The sequence below is a fragment of the Aphanomyces astaci genome (genome assembly GCF_000520075.1).
Source record: "Aphanomyces astaci strain APO3 unplaced genomic scaffold supercont1.52, whole genome shotgun sequence".
NCBI classification, from domain to species: domain Eukaryota; phylum Oomycota; class Saprolegniomycetes; order Saprolegniales; family Verrucalvaceae; genus Aphanomyces; species Aphanomyces astaci.
Genome location: NW_009798315.1, coordinates 502365 through 518428, shown reverse-complemented (window position 1 = coordinate 518428; position 16064 = coordinate 502365). Strand labels below are relative to the sequence as shown.

General features: G+C 45.3%; 5 protein-coding genes across 7 annotated transcripts; 2 read left to right on the top strand and 3 right to left on the bottom strand.

Annotated features, from left to right (window-relative positions):
• Positions 1–325: 325 nt before the first annotated feature.
• On the bottom strand, positions 326–2680 carry H257_13994 (hypothetical protein). Its single transcript, XM_009841706.1, has 3 exons — positions 1367–2680; positions 709–1316; positions 326–581 (listed from the first exon to the last, which is right to left on the bottom strand). The coding sequence occupies exons 1-3, from the start codon at positions 2673–2675 to the stop codon at positions 426–428; spliced, it is 2073 nt and encodes a 690-aa protein (XP_009840008.1). The 5' UTR covers positions 2676–2680; the 3' UTR covers positions 326–425.
• Positions 2681–2751: 71 nt separating this feature from the next.
• H257_13993 lies at positions 2752–5137 on the top strand. Of its 2 annotated transcripts, XM_009841704.1 has the most exons (7): positions 2752–3066; positions 3128–3233; positions 3288–3433; positions 3511–3775; positions 4096–4272; positions 4738–4793; positions 4890–5137. In XM_009841704.1, the coding sequence occupies exons 1-7, from the start codon at positions 2771–2773 to the stop codon at positions 5059–5061; spliced, it is 1218 nt and encodes a 405-aa protein (XP_009840006.1). In that variant the 5' UTR covers positions 2752–2770; the 3' UTR covers positions 5062–5137. The 2 variants fall into 2 exon arrangements, with proteins under 2 accessions (XP_009840006.1, XP_009840007.1); XM_009841705.1 differs by lacking the exons at positions 4738–4793; positions 4890–5137 and having other exon boundaries at positions 4096–4325.
• A 977-nt stretch (positions 5138–6114) lies between these two features.
• Positions 6115–7778, bottom strand: H257_13992 (hypothetical protein; the record flags this gene model as incomplete). The annotated part of the gene is made up of 4 exons (XM_009841703.1): positions 6115–6189; positions 6301–6474; positions 6520–6577; positions 6871–7778. The coding sequence occupies 4 exons, from the start codon at positions 7776–7778 to the stop codon at positions 6115–6117; spliced, it is 1215 nt and encodes a 404-aa protein (XP_009840005.1).
• A 99-nt stretch (positions 7779–7877) lies between these two features.
• On the bottom strand, positions 7878–11459 carry H257_13991. 2 transcript variants are annotated; one of them, XM_009841701.1, is made up of 8 exons: positions 11008–11459; positions 10879–10946; positions 10587–10690; positions 10396–10506; positions 9536–9606; positions 8337–8541; positions 8111–8290; positions 7878–8051 (listed from the first exon to the last, which is right to left on the bottom strand). In XM_009841701.1, the coding sequence occupies exons 1-8, from the start codon at positions 11451–11453 to the stop codon at positions 8004–8006; spliced, it is 1233 nt and encodes a 410-aa protein (XP_009840003.1). In that variant the 5' UTR covers positions 11454–11459; the 3' UTR covers positions 7878–8003. The 2 variants fall into 2 exon arrangements, with proteins under 2 accessions (XP_009840003.1, XP_009840004.1); XM_009841702.1 differs by having other exon boundaries at positions 8111–8541.
• Positions 11460–11882: 423 nt separating this feature from the next.
• Positions 11883–15969, top strand: H257_13990 (hypothetical protein). The gene is made up of 10 exons (XM_009841700.1): positions 11883–11985; positions 12035–12300; positions 12414–12569; positions 13035–13193; positions 13686–13816; positions 14261–14384; positions 14514–14615; positions 15299–15526; positions 15598–15659; positions 15811–15969. Exons 1-10 carry the CDS (start codon positions 11898–11900, stop codon positions 15950–15952), a joined length of 1458 nt encoding a protein of 485 aa, XP_009840002.1. The 5' UTR covers positions 11883–11897; the 3' UTR covers positions 15953–15969.
• Positions 15970–16064: the final 95 nt, after the last annotated feature.

The following is a 16064-nucleotide window of genomic DNA, read 5'->3' as shown; positions in this document are numbered from 1 at the left end:
TCGATAGATTTGGCGAATCAGCACAAAAGTCCAAATATTGGTACAAGGACAATAATCATGCCTGTCAAATAGACCTTGAAACACGATTATTTGAATGTCCAATGAATCAACTCCGCTTTGGCCTCATCCAGCACTTATCGGAATTTGAATCTGATGCATCCATGCTGAGCTTCGTTCCTTCCACGGCTGCGTCTCGGAAAAAGTGTTCTTACAGTGGTTTTCTGTACAGCTGTATACTAGTTACTACTAGTATGGATGAACGTGACTTGATGTTGAAGTGCAGTTGTGGGTCGGAGGTGGCCAGCATACAGTACTGCACTGGTACGTTCAACTCATTCGCAAATGTACTATTAATAGTAACGTTACTAGCATCATGCCGCGGAAAGGCGCTTTGTACATACTACTAACGTTAGTAGTTGCTTTGATCACTTGCGCTTGCCGACTTGTCTCGGAGTGACATTGGTGGCTGCGGCTCCTGTTGAACTCTTCTTGTTGGGTGAGTTGCTGTCTGAATTGGAAGAGGGTTCGCGCAGAATTGAAGTTGATTGTTGGACTTCGCGCTGGTAATGCTGCAGCCACGCCTACACACACACCCGCACAGTTCATTTTACAGCAACTATGGTATCCACCGACGACAGTGCAAACAGACACACCTAAATACATAGTATGCGTATAGTAAGTAGTACACTCCGTCGTACTGTAACTTACCGCATGCTCTTTGACTTTGGATTGGAATTGCTGCGCTTCGTCTAGAATTTGAGCTCGCTCTTTGGTCTTTTCGGGTAGCGATATTGCATGCTCTTTCGATGTGTTGTACGCTTGGGACGCTACTACTGGTGGTACTGCAGTGGCTGCAGCTACTGGGGGCGGTGGTCGGTAGCCTTGAGCCGGCGCCACAGACGAATTTCTATCGTTCGTTGTACTGACGGTTGGAATAGCCAGCCTAACCGCAGGAGTAGCAGCCAACAAGTGTACTGGTGGTTGTTGTGCAGGAACTACAGCTGGCCTTGGGTTTTCACGCTCTTTTCTGCCGGCTACGCTAGCCATGACGTGTAGACTCAAGTCCAGGCCAGCTAGCACGGCAGTGGTGATGGTGGCACTGGTGGTTTTGGCTACCATGTCCAGCGTATGGCCGAGTAGTTGCTGCTCGTGCGCTGCAAGAACGAGCTCGTCCGACTTATGAAACGCACAACGGAGCTTGAACTCGACATGTAGCGGCGGCAACATCTCGACACCCCCATCACTGGAAGCTAAGGTGCTAGTAGTTGTAGTAGTAGTACATGTGTCGTCTGCCCAGAACGAATAAATGAGGTTGCCTACAAGAATAATATTGGTTGAATCGTATGTCGATCCCATCCAAAAGTACCTGGGAACGGCGTGCCGTGCAATTTGGCTAGGCCACCGCCGAGAAAAAAGTACGAGTGGCTGTCGTACAATACTGCACGCGACACCGTGGTGTTGCCATGCAAATCTGTGACACGGAGTAAGAGCCGTCCGACGCCCGCGGCGCTGTCCAGCACCAGTTGCTCATGTGCCCGGAGAACAAACACAATGGGTGGTTGCGACGGCACGAGGGTGTGTGTGTACGACTTGACAAAGCAATGGATGGCAGTTGCTAGAGCAGACTGCAAGGTGGAGTGAGGTGGCAACGGTGTCGCAGTAGCACTCGCGAGAGACGATTGGATTGGTGCAGGTGGGAGGGTGGTATTTGCAGTGTCGAGCGTTGGAAACATGTCGGCCAGCACGTCAAAGTAGGCGGCTTCGTGTTGGAGGCCTGCTACACTTAGCGAGTCTGGTACATGGAACGTCCCACAACGATACCAGTCGAGGATGGGTGCAAAGTAGGCAGGGTTGCGGTCGACAAAGATGGCCGTTGTCGTAGGCGCACACGTAGCTAAAGATGCGGCGGTCGTTTGGGTGGATGTGGAGATGATACTGGCGCTGCTTTGTTGTTCGCAGCCACATAGTAGTAGTCGATGGAGACGTTTGTTTGGGTACTTCTCCACCACCCGTTGCTTGCATCGAAAGATCGTGCCCCCGACGTCAAAGGTTACAATTACAGCAGCGGTTGGCTCAATCATTTCGTCAGCGGTAACTAACTCAGGATTTCGCATGGCAGCGGCCACCACGGACGCCACTGAGGGGGGCCTGGGCCGGGCTGGACGAGCAGGGGCGGTTGGTTTCGTAGGAGATGCTAAGGCTGTGGAAGTGGTGAGCTCGGCGGATTTCTTGGTTGGCTGGGACCCATGCGCTGCAATAGCTATTGGAAGATGGGTACTTGAAGACGAAGGCGTGGTAGTAGCTGGTTCGATGGAGTGTCGGTGCACCCACAACGGTTTGGCTGTAGCTGAGTTTAATATTGGTGAACTCGGGGCTGTGTCGTGTTGCATCCCTTCTGGCGGCTGTTGGAGTGGCCGTGCGGGAGGTGTTTCTCGTCGCACTGAATGAGGATGCGTTGCATTCAGACCTTGTGATGGTAGAGTGGTTGATGGTTGTAGCTCGTGAACTCTCTCGGCTTGGGAGTTGTTGATGTCAGGAAGATCATGGTGTGTGTCCTGCAGGTACATTGCTTCCAAGGGTGACACCGACATGCCGTCCACCATGCCAGCGATGTCGATGGTTTGTGCAGCGGGAACTGGCACGTCCACAGCAGCGACCTGATCGTCGGCCATCATGAAAGGATTTCTGCGCCTATGTTTGGCCTCATTATCCGGACGGTAACGAACCGTTACTTGTCCTAATTTTGAAACCGTTATATGCTGTCGCTGCTATGGCCAAGTGCATGTTGCGGCTGGACGAGTTGCCATCGCCAACGACGATGCCGCCATTGGAAGTGTCTGCTCCCGTGTGCGAAAAGAAGAAGCAACGTCATCAACAGCCGTATCGTGAAGCGGACATGCAGCATTCCACAGTGCTCGGCCTCGACTTGCCTACCGTGATGCCGTCCCTGGAATCCAGACCTTCGTCCTTGCAACAGCAGCAACCCCGCCCTCCATCCAAACATGACATTGGGCAGTGCATCTTTCACGCCATCGATTCGAGTTTAGATCCCCCCAACACTGGCGAGTACGGTGCAATGTCAACTAAATTCAGTGTTTTGCTGAACGTGGTCGTGTTTTTTTGATAGAGTGCACCTCGAGACCTTCCGCGCCCACGTCACATCATTCCAAGATATGAAAGCAACGACGCTGCTTGACATGCTCTCGACCGTGCGGGGAACGCACATACCCCGGGTAGATTGCGCCTACCCGACAATGTTCACCTCATCATATTGTTGTTTACGCCAGGACATGCTTCAAAATGCATGGCTCCGCGTAGTCGAAGACGAGCAACATGACTTGCTGGAACTGAGCAACTCGACTCCCCCGCGGTCCCCTCGCACCGCCACGTCATCGCCGTCGTCTCCTCCGCGGAGTGCGCGGCCCAGCACAAGGTAGGTACTTGATCCAACAAAGGAGTCCAGCCCTTGCATGATATGGTCATCATATATGCATGGTCCGCCTTCTCTAGCGGCGCGTCGACCAAGCTATCGTTGGCCAAATCCAAGCGAAAACAAGCGGAATACGACGCCAAGTTACTCGCAAATCGACTTGCGCTGCTGCAGCAGGAAGAGGTCAAAGCGTGGCGGAAAATCGAGCAAACCCGCGAAAAGGCGGCCCAAATCCTCGAACACCGCGAGGAAATTGTGAAAAAACAGCAAGACAAGTACATGTTGCTGCATGAAAAGGAGCAACATGTGCGCGTGGCCACGAAAAAACACAAACTCGCCGCCAAGGTAAGCAACGTCAAATCGACCTTCATTCGTCGAACGATGGACGGAATGTATGTCGTTCCCGTCCACGACGAAACGGAATGTATGTTGTTCCGGTCCACGACGAAACGGAATGTGTGTTGTTCCGGTCCACAACGAAACGGAATGTGTGTCTTGACTGGTTTGCATTATGGACAGAATGTTGAGTGTTTTAAGGGTACTACAGGATACATGTTGTCTTTCCAACGAGGAGTACTATAGTAGTACGATGATAATATGATGCTATGGACTGTAACCAACGCTACATATGTTGTTTATTGCGCGTGCACGGTGTATACGTATAGACGTCGGTGATTCGAAAGCGGCAAGCAGCAATCAGCGTCATCTCGAAGAAGTACCAGGAAGTGGAGTCTGTCAAGACCGAGCGAAGGCGGCTCAAACAAGAAAAGGAACAGCAAGCGATGGACGACGTGAAACGGGCCAAGGAAATGCGCCAGCGGGTTCGGCAGCAAGAAGACGAGGTAGGTAGGGGGTTGAAATAGGTGATTTTCAAATCCTTATATACAAGTATGGAGGGAATGAGGCGACATGGAAGATACAACCAATCGAATGATGAACAACCAAACTGTTTGGTGATTTTAATGGATTTGACATTCGTATTGTGCTTTCGAGTGAAATTTCGTGTTGTGGCGTGGTTTCTCGTTGGAATTTAAATCGATTTAATTGGCTACCTCAGATGAGCTCAACATTATTAGCCAATCAAAACCTTATCAATGAAATTCAACCAATCAGATCGATTGTGCATCGGTTTGGTCGGCGCGATTCGCTTGCACCCCTCCCCAAATTTGTATCAAATCGACAATAATTGTGAGAATTTTTAATGACCAATTAATACAATGACAAATCACTGCCTCAAATGTGACTTGAAGTTGGTCATAACGTATGAACAACTTAACTATATGTGATATATGATGGGTCATGTATAGATGCGCAAGAAAAAAGTCAAAGAGAAGATGACTGTGGAGAAACAAGTGGTGGCGCGGTACGTCAGGGGGGGGATGGAGTTGTTGTCGAATCGGACTTGCTGTGCAACAATTTATATACGAGTTGCAACGTTCATACTGATGTTGATTGGTAGGTATCAAAAGAACGTCGAAGACGAGGAAACCCAGTGGCGAGAGCAACAGAAACGTGTGGCCGAAATGGAAAGGGCAGAGATGGAGCTCATTCAACGGCTGCAAAGCACCCAACTCCTCCAGCGACAAGCGTACGACGAGCTGGAAAAGGCGCTTGTACGCACCGAAGTGTAACAAGATCCCATAAAGTGAAGTGCACGACCATACCGGTCTATTATTGTTAATTCGCAAAAAACTTCCAAATTTCGAGGGGGTTTCGTTCGAATCAATATTAACATCACACGCTGGAAGTTGTATGCCTGCATGCTTTCTGTAAGAGCCAATCAAAATCAAATCAAAATTGGATTAGCCAATAGCGTCGATTCGTGATTCGATTCGACGGCACCGAACCCACTTAAAAACATAAAGTACACCAAGCAAATAAATACACCGTAGCATTGCTTATGCATAATACACCCCACAAAGTTAACCTCAAGCTGGTGGTGCACTTTACGCGTTCGCTTGTGAAAAACATAGATTATTGTCGATTTGATACAAATTTGGGGAGGGGGTGCAATCGAATCGCGCCGACCAAACCGATCCACAATCGATCTGATTGGTTGAATTTCATTGGGAAGGTTTTGATTGGCTAATAATGTTGAGCTCATCTGAGGTAGCCAATCAAATCGATTTAAATTCATACGAGAAACCACGCCACAACACGAAATTTCACTCGAAAGCACAATACACCAAGCAAATAAATATTGTCAAGTCGGTTCGTAATTGGAGTCGCCAGTAGAATCGAATAGTAGACTTGGCAAATCGATTTGAGAATGAAATAGCCAATCAAAATCCATTTTAACCCGTCCCCCTTTACAAGATTTCTGAATGGTTCAGCCAATCAATACGTTTTCTAAAAAAACCATTTCAGATTGAACTCACTGAAAAAAATATTGTCGATTTGATACAAATTTGGGGAGGGGGCGCTGCAATCGAATCGCGCTGACCAAACCGATCCACAATCGATCTGATTGGTTGAATTTCATTGAGAGGGTTTTGATTGGCTAATAATTTTGAGCTCATCTGAAGTAGCCAATCAAATCAATTTAGATTCCAAACGAGAAACCACAACACGAAATTTCACTCGAAAGCACAATAGTGAATACAACATATATTGCCAAGTTCATTCGAAATGGGTTTCACTTTTGAACAGCCCAATTTGTATGAGAAGGACAATACTGGTAGTATTCATTCCTCTTGCAGAATCACGAGGGTGCGTCCAATAAGCAGTTCAAAGAAGGTGGAATGTGCGGGCATTGTATCCTGGCCATACAAATAACACCTGTCACATTGGTGTACTTATCCAGAAGTACACATCATTCCGACCAGCGAGTTTCTGTCACTATTATTACTACATACTAGTAGTAGGCTGACAAAATACGCTTCCATCGTAGCTTTCTTGTGCTGGACGTGAAGTCTGGCGGTCATGAGACACGCGAGACTCACGTCAAGCTCACTGTGCTCCACAAAGAATTGCACCAAGTTCAGTTGTCCCCACTTGGCAGCGACAAAGAAGGCTGGTTCCACGACATCATGCCACGTCATGTCCTGCTCGTCGTGACTGGCGACTCGCAACCAGCGACGACAGTGTACCAACAGGCCAAACATCGACGTGTGCCCGAATTTGGCGGCTTGGAGGATGTCGTGCACTCTCAAAGTTTTATTAGTTAATAAACCATTTATCCATTCTTCATTATATAATATAATATTTTCATAATATTATTTGTTTTTTTTTTAATTTTTAATTTTAAATAATTTTTTTAATTGAATATTTTCTATTTTTTTTATTAATTGTTTTTTGATTTTTTAAATTTAATTATGCGTAACCATTGTTGCTGCGTGAATTAAAGGTGAAACTGGTGTAGGTTCTATATTTAAAAAGTATATATTCATTTTTAATAATATTTTTTAAGAATTAAAAATAAGAAAAAAATTATATTCAACATGCTTTTCTCTGGATGGCGGTGCAAGAGGAAATGGCTGGCGATGTCAGCGTGGCCAAATTTAATGGCGAGACGCAAACATTGCCCGTGCAAGTCTTGGGTTATAGACGTTGATACTTTGTTGAACCAGTTCTGAACGAGATTCAAGTGACCACGACGAGTCGCTGCAGTGACCAGCGATGGAATGTCTGCAAAGGAGAAGTCAATCGCACTGGTGAAAAACTCCAGAACAGCCAAGTGGCCGTGACGGTTGGCGCAGGTGATGGCTTGGCGGATAGATACCTCACTGGTGGTGAGAGGTAGTGCCCACTGCACGACCTTCAGAGAGCCTCGTCTGGCTCCTGCAACCAAGGCTTCGGACGCCAGCCTTGGTGTGTGAATGCTGGGTTGAGCTGCAAAGTACTGCAGAAGCGTCAAGTGTCCATACCTTCCAGCCATATGCACGGCGTCGTAGCGAAGGGGATGGCCGTGACGCAGCAGCCACTGCACACTCAGCACGGAGCCCCCAAGAATTGCCAACAGCATGCGCTCACCAGGAGGTCGGAACAAACCTGGTCGAACGGATTGCAATCGATCGAGTGTTGGCACATGGCCATAGTACACTGCATGACGCACCAGGATGAGACGCATATGCGGCATGACGTCCATAACTAGCGCGAGCCGATGGAGACTGTGCTCTGCCAGCCACGGGATCAGGATACCGTCGACTCGAGTGAAGAGAGGCAGCAAAACACCGGGCGCGGATTGAGCTTGGCTAACACATAGTATAGGGAGGGGGTCGGACGGGAGGAGGTCCAGAGTACGAAGTGGTTGAAACACGAGCATATCTCCATTAAGACCACGTTGGAATCGACAGACCAGTGTGAGCAAGTCATGAGACCGCAGTGCGTCCAGGATGATGGTTGTCATGTTGAGAAGTTCACAGTCATAAAGCAAACGGCGACAAGTTGTCCGAGACGTTTGAATTTATACTCCACGTAATGAAATCCTGCTGTCGATACTTATCGTGACCATTATAGATGACAAATCAATATACTTTATCGGTCATTTTGGCAAATATATTTCATATCCTTTTGCCAACTGAAAAGTGCGTCGAGTTCGGCGGCTCGCCCTCTTTTCTCGCCTCGTGTATACCTACTGGTCGTGCATCATGACAGCATCCTTGCCATCGTCGCTCAACACCTACAACACATACATATATATCCATCATCCATGCCTTTATGGAATCCCCCCAGTCATACCGATCGCAGCAGCGCCATGGAGCACGTTGATTGGCCGACGTGCGCCAGTTTGGTCCAGCTGTCGGCAATCCCTCGTTGCGGCGAACATCGTTTCTGAAACACAGCGTCGGTCACGTGAATCAAGTTGTCCTGCCATTCAATCGACGCCACGGACACCCGCACCAAGTCCCCTGGCACCACCTATATATTTTTTTATACTAAAAAGCAAACAGCAATATAATGAAACCTCTTCAGCTAAGGCAAGCTCTGGGGTAAACGTGAACAGCACCACGTTCTCCAGCGTAGCGCACGACACTCCGTCGTCTAGCACTTGCAGTACAATCGACAGCTGGTTCTCGTATAAGCTGGTGTGGCGGTCGCGCCACAACAACACCAATGGAGTCAGGCCCAATGTATACATGCCAGCTTTGCAGTAAAACAACAACCCGTCCCTATGAAATCGAATCATATTATTGTCGATATGATACAAATTTGGGGAGCGGGTGCAATCGAATCGCGCCGACCAAACCGATCCACAATCGATCTGATTGGTTGAATTTCGTTGAGAAGGTTTGATTGGCTAATAATTTTGAGTTCTTCTTAAGTAGCCAATCAAATCGATTTAAATTCCAACGAGCAACCACGCCACAACACGAAATTTCACTCGAAAGCACAATAAATAGATATTATTTTTCCAACCAATGATACGCCGGTGACATGGGCCAAGGCTTTGGCCCATTTTGTAGTCCCAGTTCAACTATTTATATTCTATTTCAGTATGGTATTTACATTGCTTGGTATACAATTGTGCCTCGGGTCGATTTCTCGAATAAACTGCCCAGTATAAAATTTGGGTGAAAAGGACAATAGTAGTATAGCCACATCGATTCCAAACAGTATAAATGAAATGTCTTTCGAGAATGAATCAATGAACCGCCCAAACAGCCAATCAAATTGCACGTTCTGGTGACTTTCCGCCAATCCAAAGTACTGATTCAGTTCAGGCCGGCAACATTGGAATATACTAAACACTGTATCGTATAGTTTGTACAAGCTTAAATAGGGTGAAAGACAATTGGCGAATTGACACTATAAAGGCCAAATTTGGGTAAAAAGTACAATATAAAATAAGCATATATATCAAATGGAAGTACATGTAGCCACCACTTATCGAACGAACGAGCCTCCACCACATATCAAAACAAAGTACAACAGAACCAATATATATATATATATATATATTGCAAAGCATCTGACGGGATACCCGGGTTCGATCACGACACATATAAAAAGTACACATGTGTATTGTGTAGACTGGTTATGTTGCAACTTGTTCAAGACATCAACATTGAAAGTCCCAATAAACGACGGCCGTAAGCTTATAAATAAATAAAAATATGACATTATATTATAGTTCATGGGAAGGTCGTTGGAACCGCGACGTACTTGGTAAAGGGGTACGTGGTGGAGTACGCAGTGTCCAATCCGTCGAGCGTACATTCATATGCTGGCACGGGCTACGATTTATAAGGTCAACAACATGCTGCTATATAACGGATGCATTCAAGGAAATCGACTTGTTTCGACAATCCAATTCTATATAATTGATCAAAATCTCGCAAACGAAAGTAAGCTCGTCAAATTCTTCCAGATAGAAGAATTTTGGGGCAAACCCAAATTCAATTCGTTCTGGAAATATCAATTTATAGAGGCTTTGATGTATCAATTTGCATATATTTTGGTTGCCTATGCGAAGATTGATCTTTCGACTTCGCATCGTACAATGTTGTGGAGGGTTTTATTTTATTATTGGTATTACAAAAGAAAAAGTATGTTTGCGAGATTTTTGGCAGTCATCCAATGATCACACTAAGCATTATATTTTGCACATTGACAAGCAGAACAGAACACACAAACACTCCTTTCGACAAGAACAGTACCAAACAAACCAACGAAGTCGATTTGAACCAATCAGTTTGTAGAAAAGCACGATTTAACATATAAATGGTGTGAACATTCAAATAGTGTGATAAACATCACCATGGGTCGTACATACAAAAAATTCAGTATAAACAATCGATCGATGAATTTGGCGAAATACCAGTAACACACAAGTCGGAATTGTAGCTGAAACACCACGTTATGAATTTCTATATAGAAACATACAAACGAAATAGAATGAACACGATATCTACCAGGATAGCGACTATGAACTAAATTGAATGCAAATATACTGTTTCCAGAGACAGTAATTATTCCCATCTATATAATAATTAAAATATCACAACCAAAAACGTCAACTCTACCTCGAACGCATACGGGTTTGCATTCGATACTTTGGACGCGGTGGTTTCGGCCAGCTTGTCACGAAGCCAATACAGTCGAAAGTCGGCCGAGCAGTCGTACAAGAGGTAGCCCTAATATTATAATATCACAATATTATTCAAAATTGGTAGAAATGAAGGAATATGGTATATATATATACGACGATGGCTACCTTCCAGCACATGACGTCGAGGACGTAAAACGTGTCGTTGGCTTCGTGGAAGATGCAGTCAAGAACGCAGTACTGGTCTTGCCCGGTATTCGTTTTGCGCGAGCCTAATTATAACAAATGAGTTATAACTCAACCCTTCTCAAAAGTGATTCAAATTGGGAAGTAAAATGTCCTGGAACGTCAGAATTATAACATAATTAAACAACATTATAACATATTTTTAAGTAAAATGTCCTTGGAACGTCAGAATTATAACATAATTATAACAAATGTGCAAGTCGTACGAACTTACCACATGGAAGGGTCGATGGGAATTTCTTCAAGATGCTGCCACTTATGGTGCGCGCGACCGTACTTCCGCTACATCGCGCATGTACACAGATGAATCAACGACAGATCATGATGCGCACGACATCGTTACTTGGAGGAAATCACAAGACACCGTTTGCCGTCTGGCCGCGGCAGGGCAAGCCATCCGTCGTCGTGGTCGAGTTTCCCAGACGTCGACGATGCTTGCACCAACGTCGATGGGACGTCCACCATCCATTCGGGATGCATCAACTGGTTCGAAAAGTGACTGCGACGGGCTTTCACACGGTCCTCACGGGTTTTCTTGCGGCTCTTGGATGCCGCCGTTGAAATCTCCATCTCGGCGTCCATCATCGTGATCGTCAGCTCTTCCAGTTCGTTGTCGACACTTGGTAGCGCCAACGAACGCACGTGCATCGTAAGATCGCGACGAGCTTGTTTCTGTCTGTCCATGGCATCCTGCCGTCGCTTCTCTTGACTCTGGTCCGCCGACAGACCAAGCCGCTTCCACGCTTCCCGCCGCGCACTCATGTTTTCGAATACTGTCCGGATAATCATATTTGCATGCACAATATTAATAGTAATAAATATATTTGTTTTTTTAATATTGTCAGTGTCAAATATGACAGCTACGATACCGCATACAGACTCTTACACGTGTGATCACCTACGATATATACATGTGAAAGCCCATTATAATTCGCTTAACTTACCCTCTTATGCTTTCATAACTTACTCTCTTAAATGCTCTCGAGATCATTGATTCTAAATTTTAGACAAAATTCAAATATTACTACAACCGTCGTCATCTCAAATAACCGGATTGTCTATCATTATCCGGAACTCGAGCACGATTGGATGCAATGGACCAATCCAACACCATGATGCAATGTCTCCACCAATCAAGCGTCGTTCTAAACGCCCGGATATGCGATCCATTATCCGGATACATTCTCTGATCCAACAAAATGGACATCCCAGTTTGAACTTCGAGCAACGAGAATGACCACGTCGTCCGCCAAGGAAAAGGGTGCCAAGCAATTCCATCAGCAGAAGAAGGTGATTGAGCGCTTGCTCACGAGTGCCAATGGTTCGTGCGATGGCTATCTACCTCCACATGTCCAACCATCTTCACGTAGATGGCGACTTGAACGAGCTCGAAGCGTCGGTCCGCGCCATCCAAGACTCGACGGCGAACGTGACAGTGGACGAAATCTTGACCGATTTCAAGGACGCGCACAAGCGCTCTGCCATTCACTTTGCCGCGCTCAACGGTCGCCGCAAGGTGCTGTCGTACATCTTGGAGCACGCGCCTGGTGCGTTGAACCCAGTCGACGAGGACGGCCGGTCGCCATTGTTGTATGCCATCAAGGCCAACGAATTCGCCACGGCTAAGCTTCTCTTGGTACAGTTTATCATATCATACTCCTCTAGATCCGTCAATACCATCGCGATATCTCTCTCTCTCGTACTCCTTATGTTCCCATCGACTTCCACAGGACTAACATCATGATGCAGGACGCCGGGGCGGACACGAACGTGGTCGAGTCGAATGGCACGTCCTGTCTGCATGAAGCGGCGGCCCATGGCTCTGTCCGCGCGTGCAAGGCGCTCCTGGAGCGCGGCGCCAACCTCAACGCGTCCACAAAGAACGGCACTCCGCTGCACATTGCGGTACGTGTGGTTCAAATCATAAGCCTCGAATTTGTTTTCTATATATATATATGTATATATATTATTATTATTTTCTAGATAGTCTATGCTACGTTCGTTGTGTTGTCAAATGATACTCTATTTTATTGTTGAAACATGAGATAGGAATAGATACTATATAAAGAATACTATTTTAAAAAGTGCTGACGTGGCGTTTGAATATTGTCCGATTTTCGCCATTTCCTAAAAAACACTTTGTGCTGCTTAGTCTTTGTACTACTAGTCCAGTTTTTGTGTACGCAACGAGTGGCCCGGCGGGGATTGTTCATCACACTAATTGAAGTCACACACACTAATTCGATGTATATAATGGTTTTTCCTGCAATTTCTGATTGGCGAAATCCTCGTCTGTACATATATACTATATTGGTGTCGATTCGTACTCCATATTGCTCCAGTTTAGAATATATACAATACTTTATGTAGGTAAGCGAAGGACACGACAAGGTGGTGGATACCCTCGTGGAAGCCGGCGCCGACGTCAACACGCGCAACGCCCACGGCATCACGCCGCTGCTTCTGGCCACGCTCATGCACAAGCCCCATGTAGTCGCCAACTTACTGCGTCACAGTGCCGACATGCAGGTATATATATACTTATTCATACAAATATATATATAATATACATACAGATATATATATATATTATTTATATATACAGATAAGTATATATATATTATATACATATACATATATATATATATATATATATATATATATGTGATAGATGCATATATATATATATATGTGATAGATGCATATATATGTAATAGATGCATATATATATATACATGTAATAGTTGCATATATATATATATGCATCTCCAAGACATATATATACCCCAAGTACACTCCAAAACAGTACCAATTGCATACCATATTTACCTGTTATATTGTACTTTTGATGGTACTGGGTTTTTGTGTGTCGAATATGATACAAGTTGAGTTGGTTATGTTTGGAGTTCCTGTCACACTATTTGATGGATGTTTCAAATAAGGATGATTTGCACATCAACGATGGGCTGTTGTGTTTTAGTGTTACGGTTTTGAGTGTCTCACACTATTTGATGGCGATAGATTTGCATTTTGCCAGGGGTCACTGCGCTGCACGTGGCGGCCGAGACGGGCTTTGACGACGTCGTCGCCATCATGTTGCAAGAACGTACGGACGAAGCTATTAAAATTGCCAACCAACGCACGGATGCCGGGTACATATAATATATATATATATAATATATACATATATATATATATATATATTGTCCGTTGAACCAAGATTTGGATTTGTGGATTCGTTTGCTAATATCGATTTGTAGTACTGATGTTTGTAAGATTTGACCAGTGTCGCATAAATAGCACATTTGGTGTGGAATGAATGGTTGACGCAAGAATTTGATTGGGCACATTGTTTTTTGTCCTGACTTCAAAGTGTCCAGGTGTTACACTAATTTATGTCACACACTAATTCGATGCTGAATGGTTGAGAATTGGATTCGCGACTTGGCTTGAATTTTGTGGGTTTTGATTGGTCGATATCGATATTGTTGGCCGATTTGACGCTCGTCATTCGATGGATCCCTCGACTTTCGAATCGAATCGACAATATATATATATATTTACGACGACAAGACAACTGACGATATCATGGCCAGAGTCACGCCGCTGCAGTTAGCTGCTGGGTTGGGCCATGCTGACGTTGTGGCGCTTCTGAAGCCCGTCACCAGTGGCTTTGAACAGCGCGACACTTTGGAATTGATTTCTACGGAACAAGCTCGCGTACGTAGGACCGACACCATCGAACATTCCAAAAATCAACGCAAATACTACTGCGAACGAAATTCGAGTGTTTTTCGCAATAAATTGAGTGTTTCTTGCCTAATTTTTCGACTTTTTTGGGTCGTTTAGGTGGCGACGGAATCTGCAGAACCGTATCAAGCGCCTGTATCGGCCAAGAAAAGCGACGACATCCCCACGCCCTCGGACATTGTCGACGACGCTGTCGAATTGGTAACTTTATAGTGCAATTTGCATTATTGTGGATTCGGGACAGATTTCCAGACCCCGTCGAATCGAATCACGAATCGACGCTATTGGCTACTCCAATTTTGAATGGATGTGATTGGCTCTTACAGAATGAAGGACACGTATATTCAACCAATCAGAACTCCAGCGTGATTCAATATTGATGAATCAAACCGCGCGAATTTTGGAAATCTATAGCGAATTCACCATATGATAAAACATCTACCTATGGTCGTTTTACACCAAAATGTGAACTTTTTTATGCGGATTCGCCACATCCATGGATCGAGTTTTTTGTACTGACTTTTTGTATGTAAACAATCCTGTGCTGTGAAGCGCACACTAATTCCAGTCCGTCACCTTGTCAATCTTGTTGCCCAATAGATACTTTTCTGCATTCTGATTCATACATCTACCGAGTCGTATGTATTCTATTCCCCATATGTAAAATACAACAAGTATTGTCGATTTGGTAGAAATTTGGGGAGGGGATCTGATTGGTTAAATTTCATTGAGAAATGGGTTTTGATTGGCTAATAATTTTGAGCTCATCTGAAGTAGCCAATCACATCGATTCAAATTCCAACGAGAAACCACACCACAATGAAATCGAAAGCACAATATGTGAAAACACTTGCTCACACAGAAGTGTAATTGACGATGGATAGCCTGAGGACATTCCAGTGGACGAAGCCGCCCAAGCCACCGCCACTCGACTCAAAGACGACGGCAACAAACTGTTTGCGCAAAAGAAATACATCGACTCGATTGATTTGTACACGGAAGCGATTGGTCTGACCCCTCGGGACCCGCTCTTGTACAGCAACCGATGCGCGGCGCTGCTGGCGGCCGGCCGCGCCGCCGACGCTTTGCGAGACATTCGCCTTGCCAAAGTGGTGCGTGTCCGTTGACATTTCTGATTCCGTCACGCGACGTTCTGATTCGATCCATGTCGTGTCTTGTGTAGCTCAAACCCGACTGGCCCAAAGCGCTCTTTCGCGAAGGTCAATGCTTGGAAGCGTTGAAGCGGTACGAGAATATATATATGTATATATATATTAATGTTGCTCAAGCTATAAAATATATGTATGTATATTTCGTTTCGTATGTATATTGATGTTGCTCATGTATATATATATATTTCGTTTCGTGGATACTTTAATGATTGCTTGGATTGTAGATACGAAGACGCGGCGTGTGCGATGTGGGCGGCGATGCAAATCGCGCCAGACGACAAGTTGATCAAGAAGCGGTTCCAAAACTGTGTCAAGCGTGGCCGCGAAGAATTTCAAGCGTCTGGGGCTGCCACGTCATCGCCGTAATACAATTGGAAGTTTCATTTTTTTGTCTTTCCAAGTTGCAATGTACCAATTATAACGGGACCTGTGGTGTCATGAATCGAAAGGAACGCACTCATACTAGTGTTAATAACGT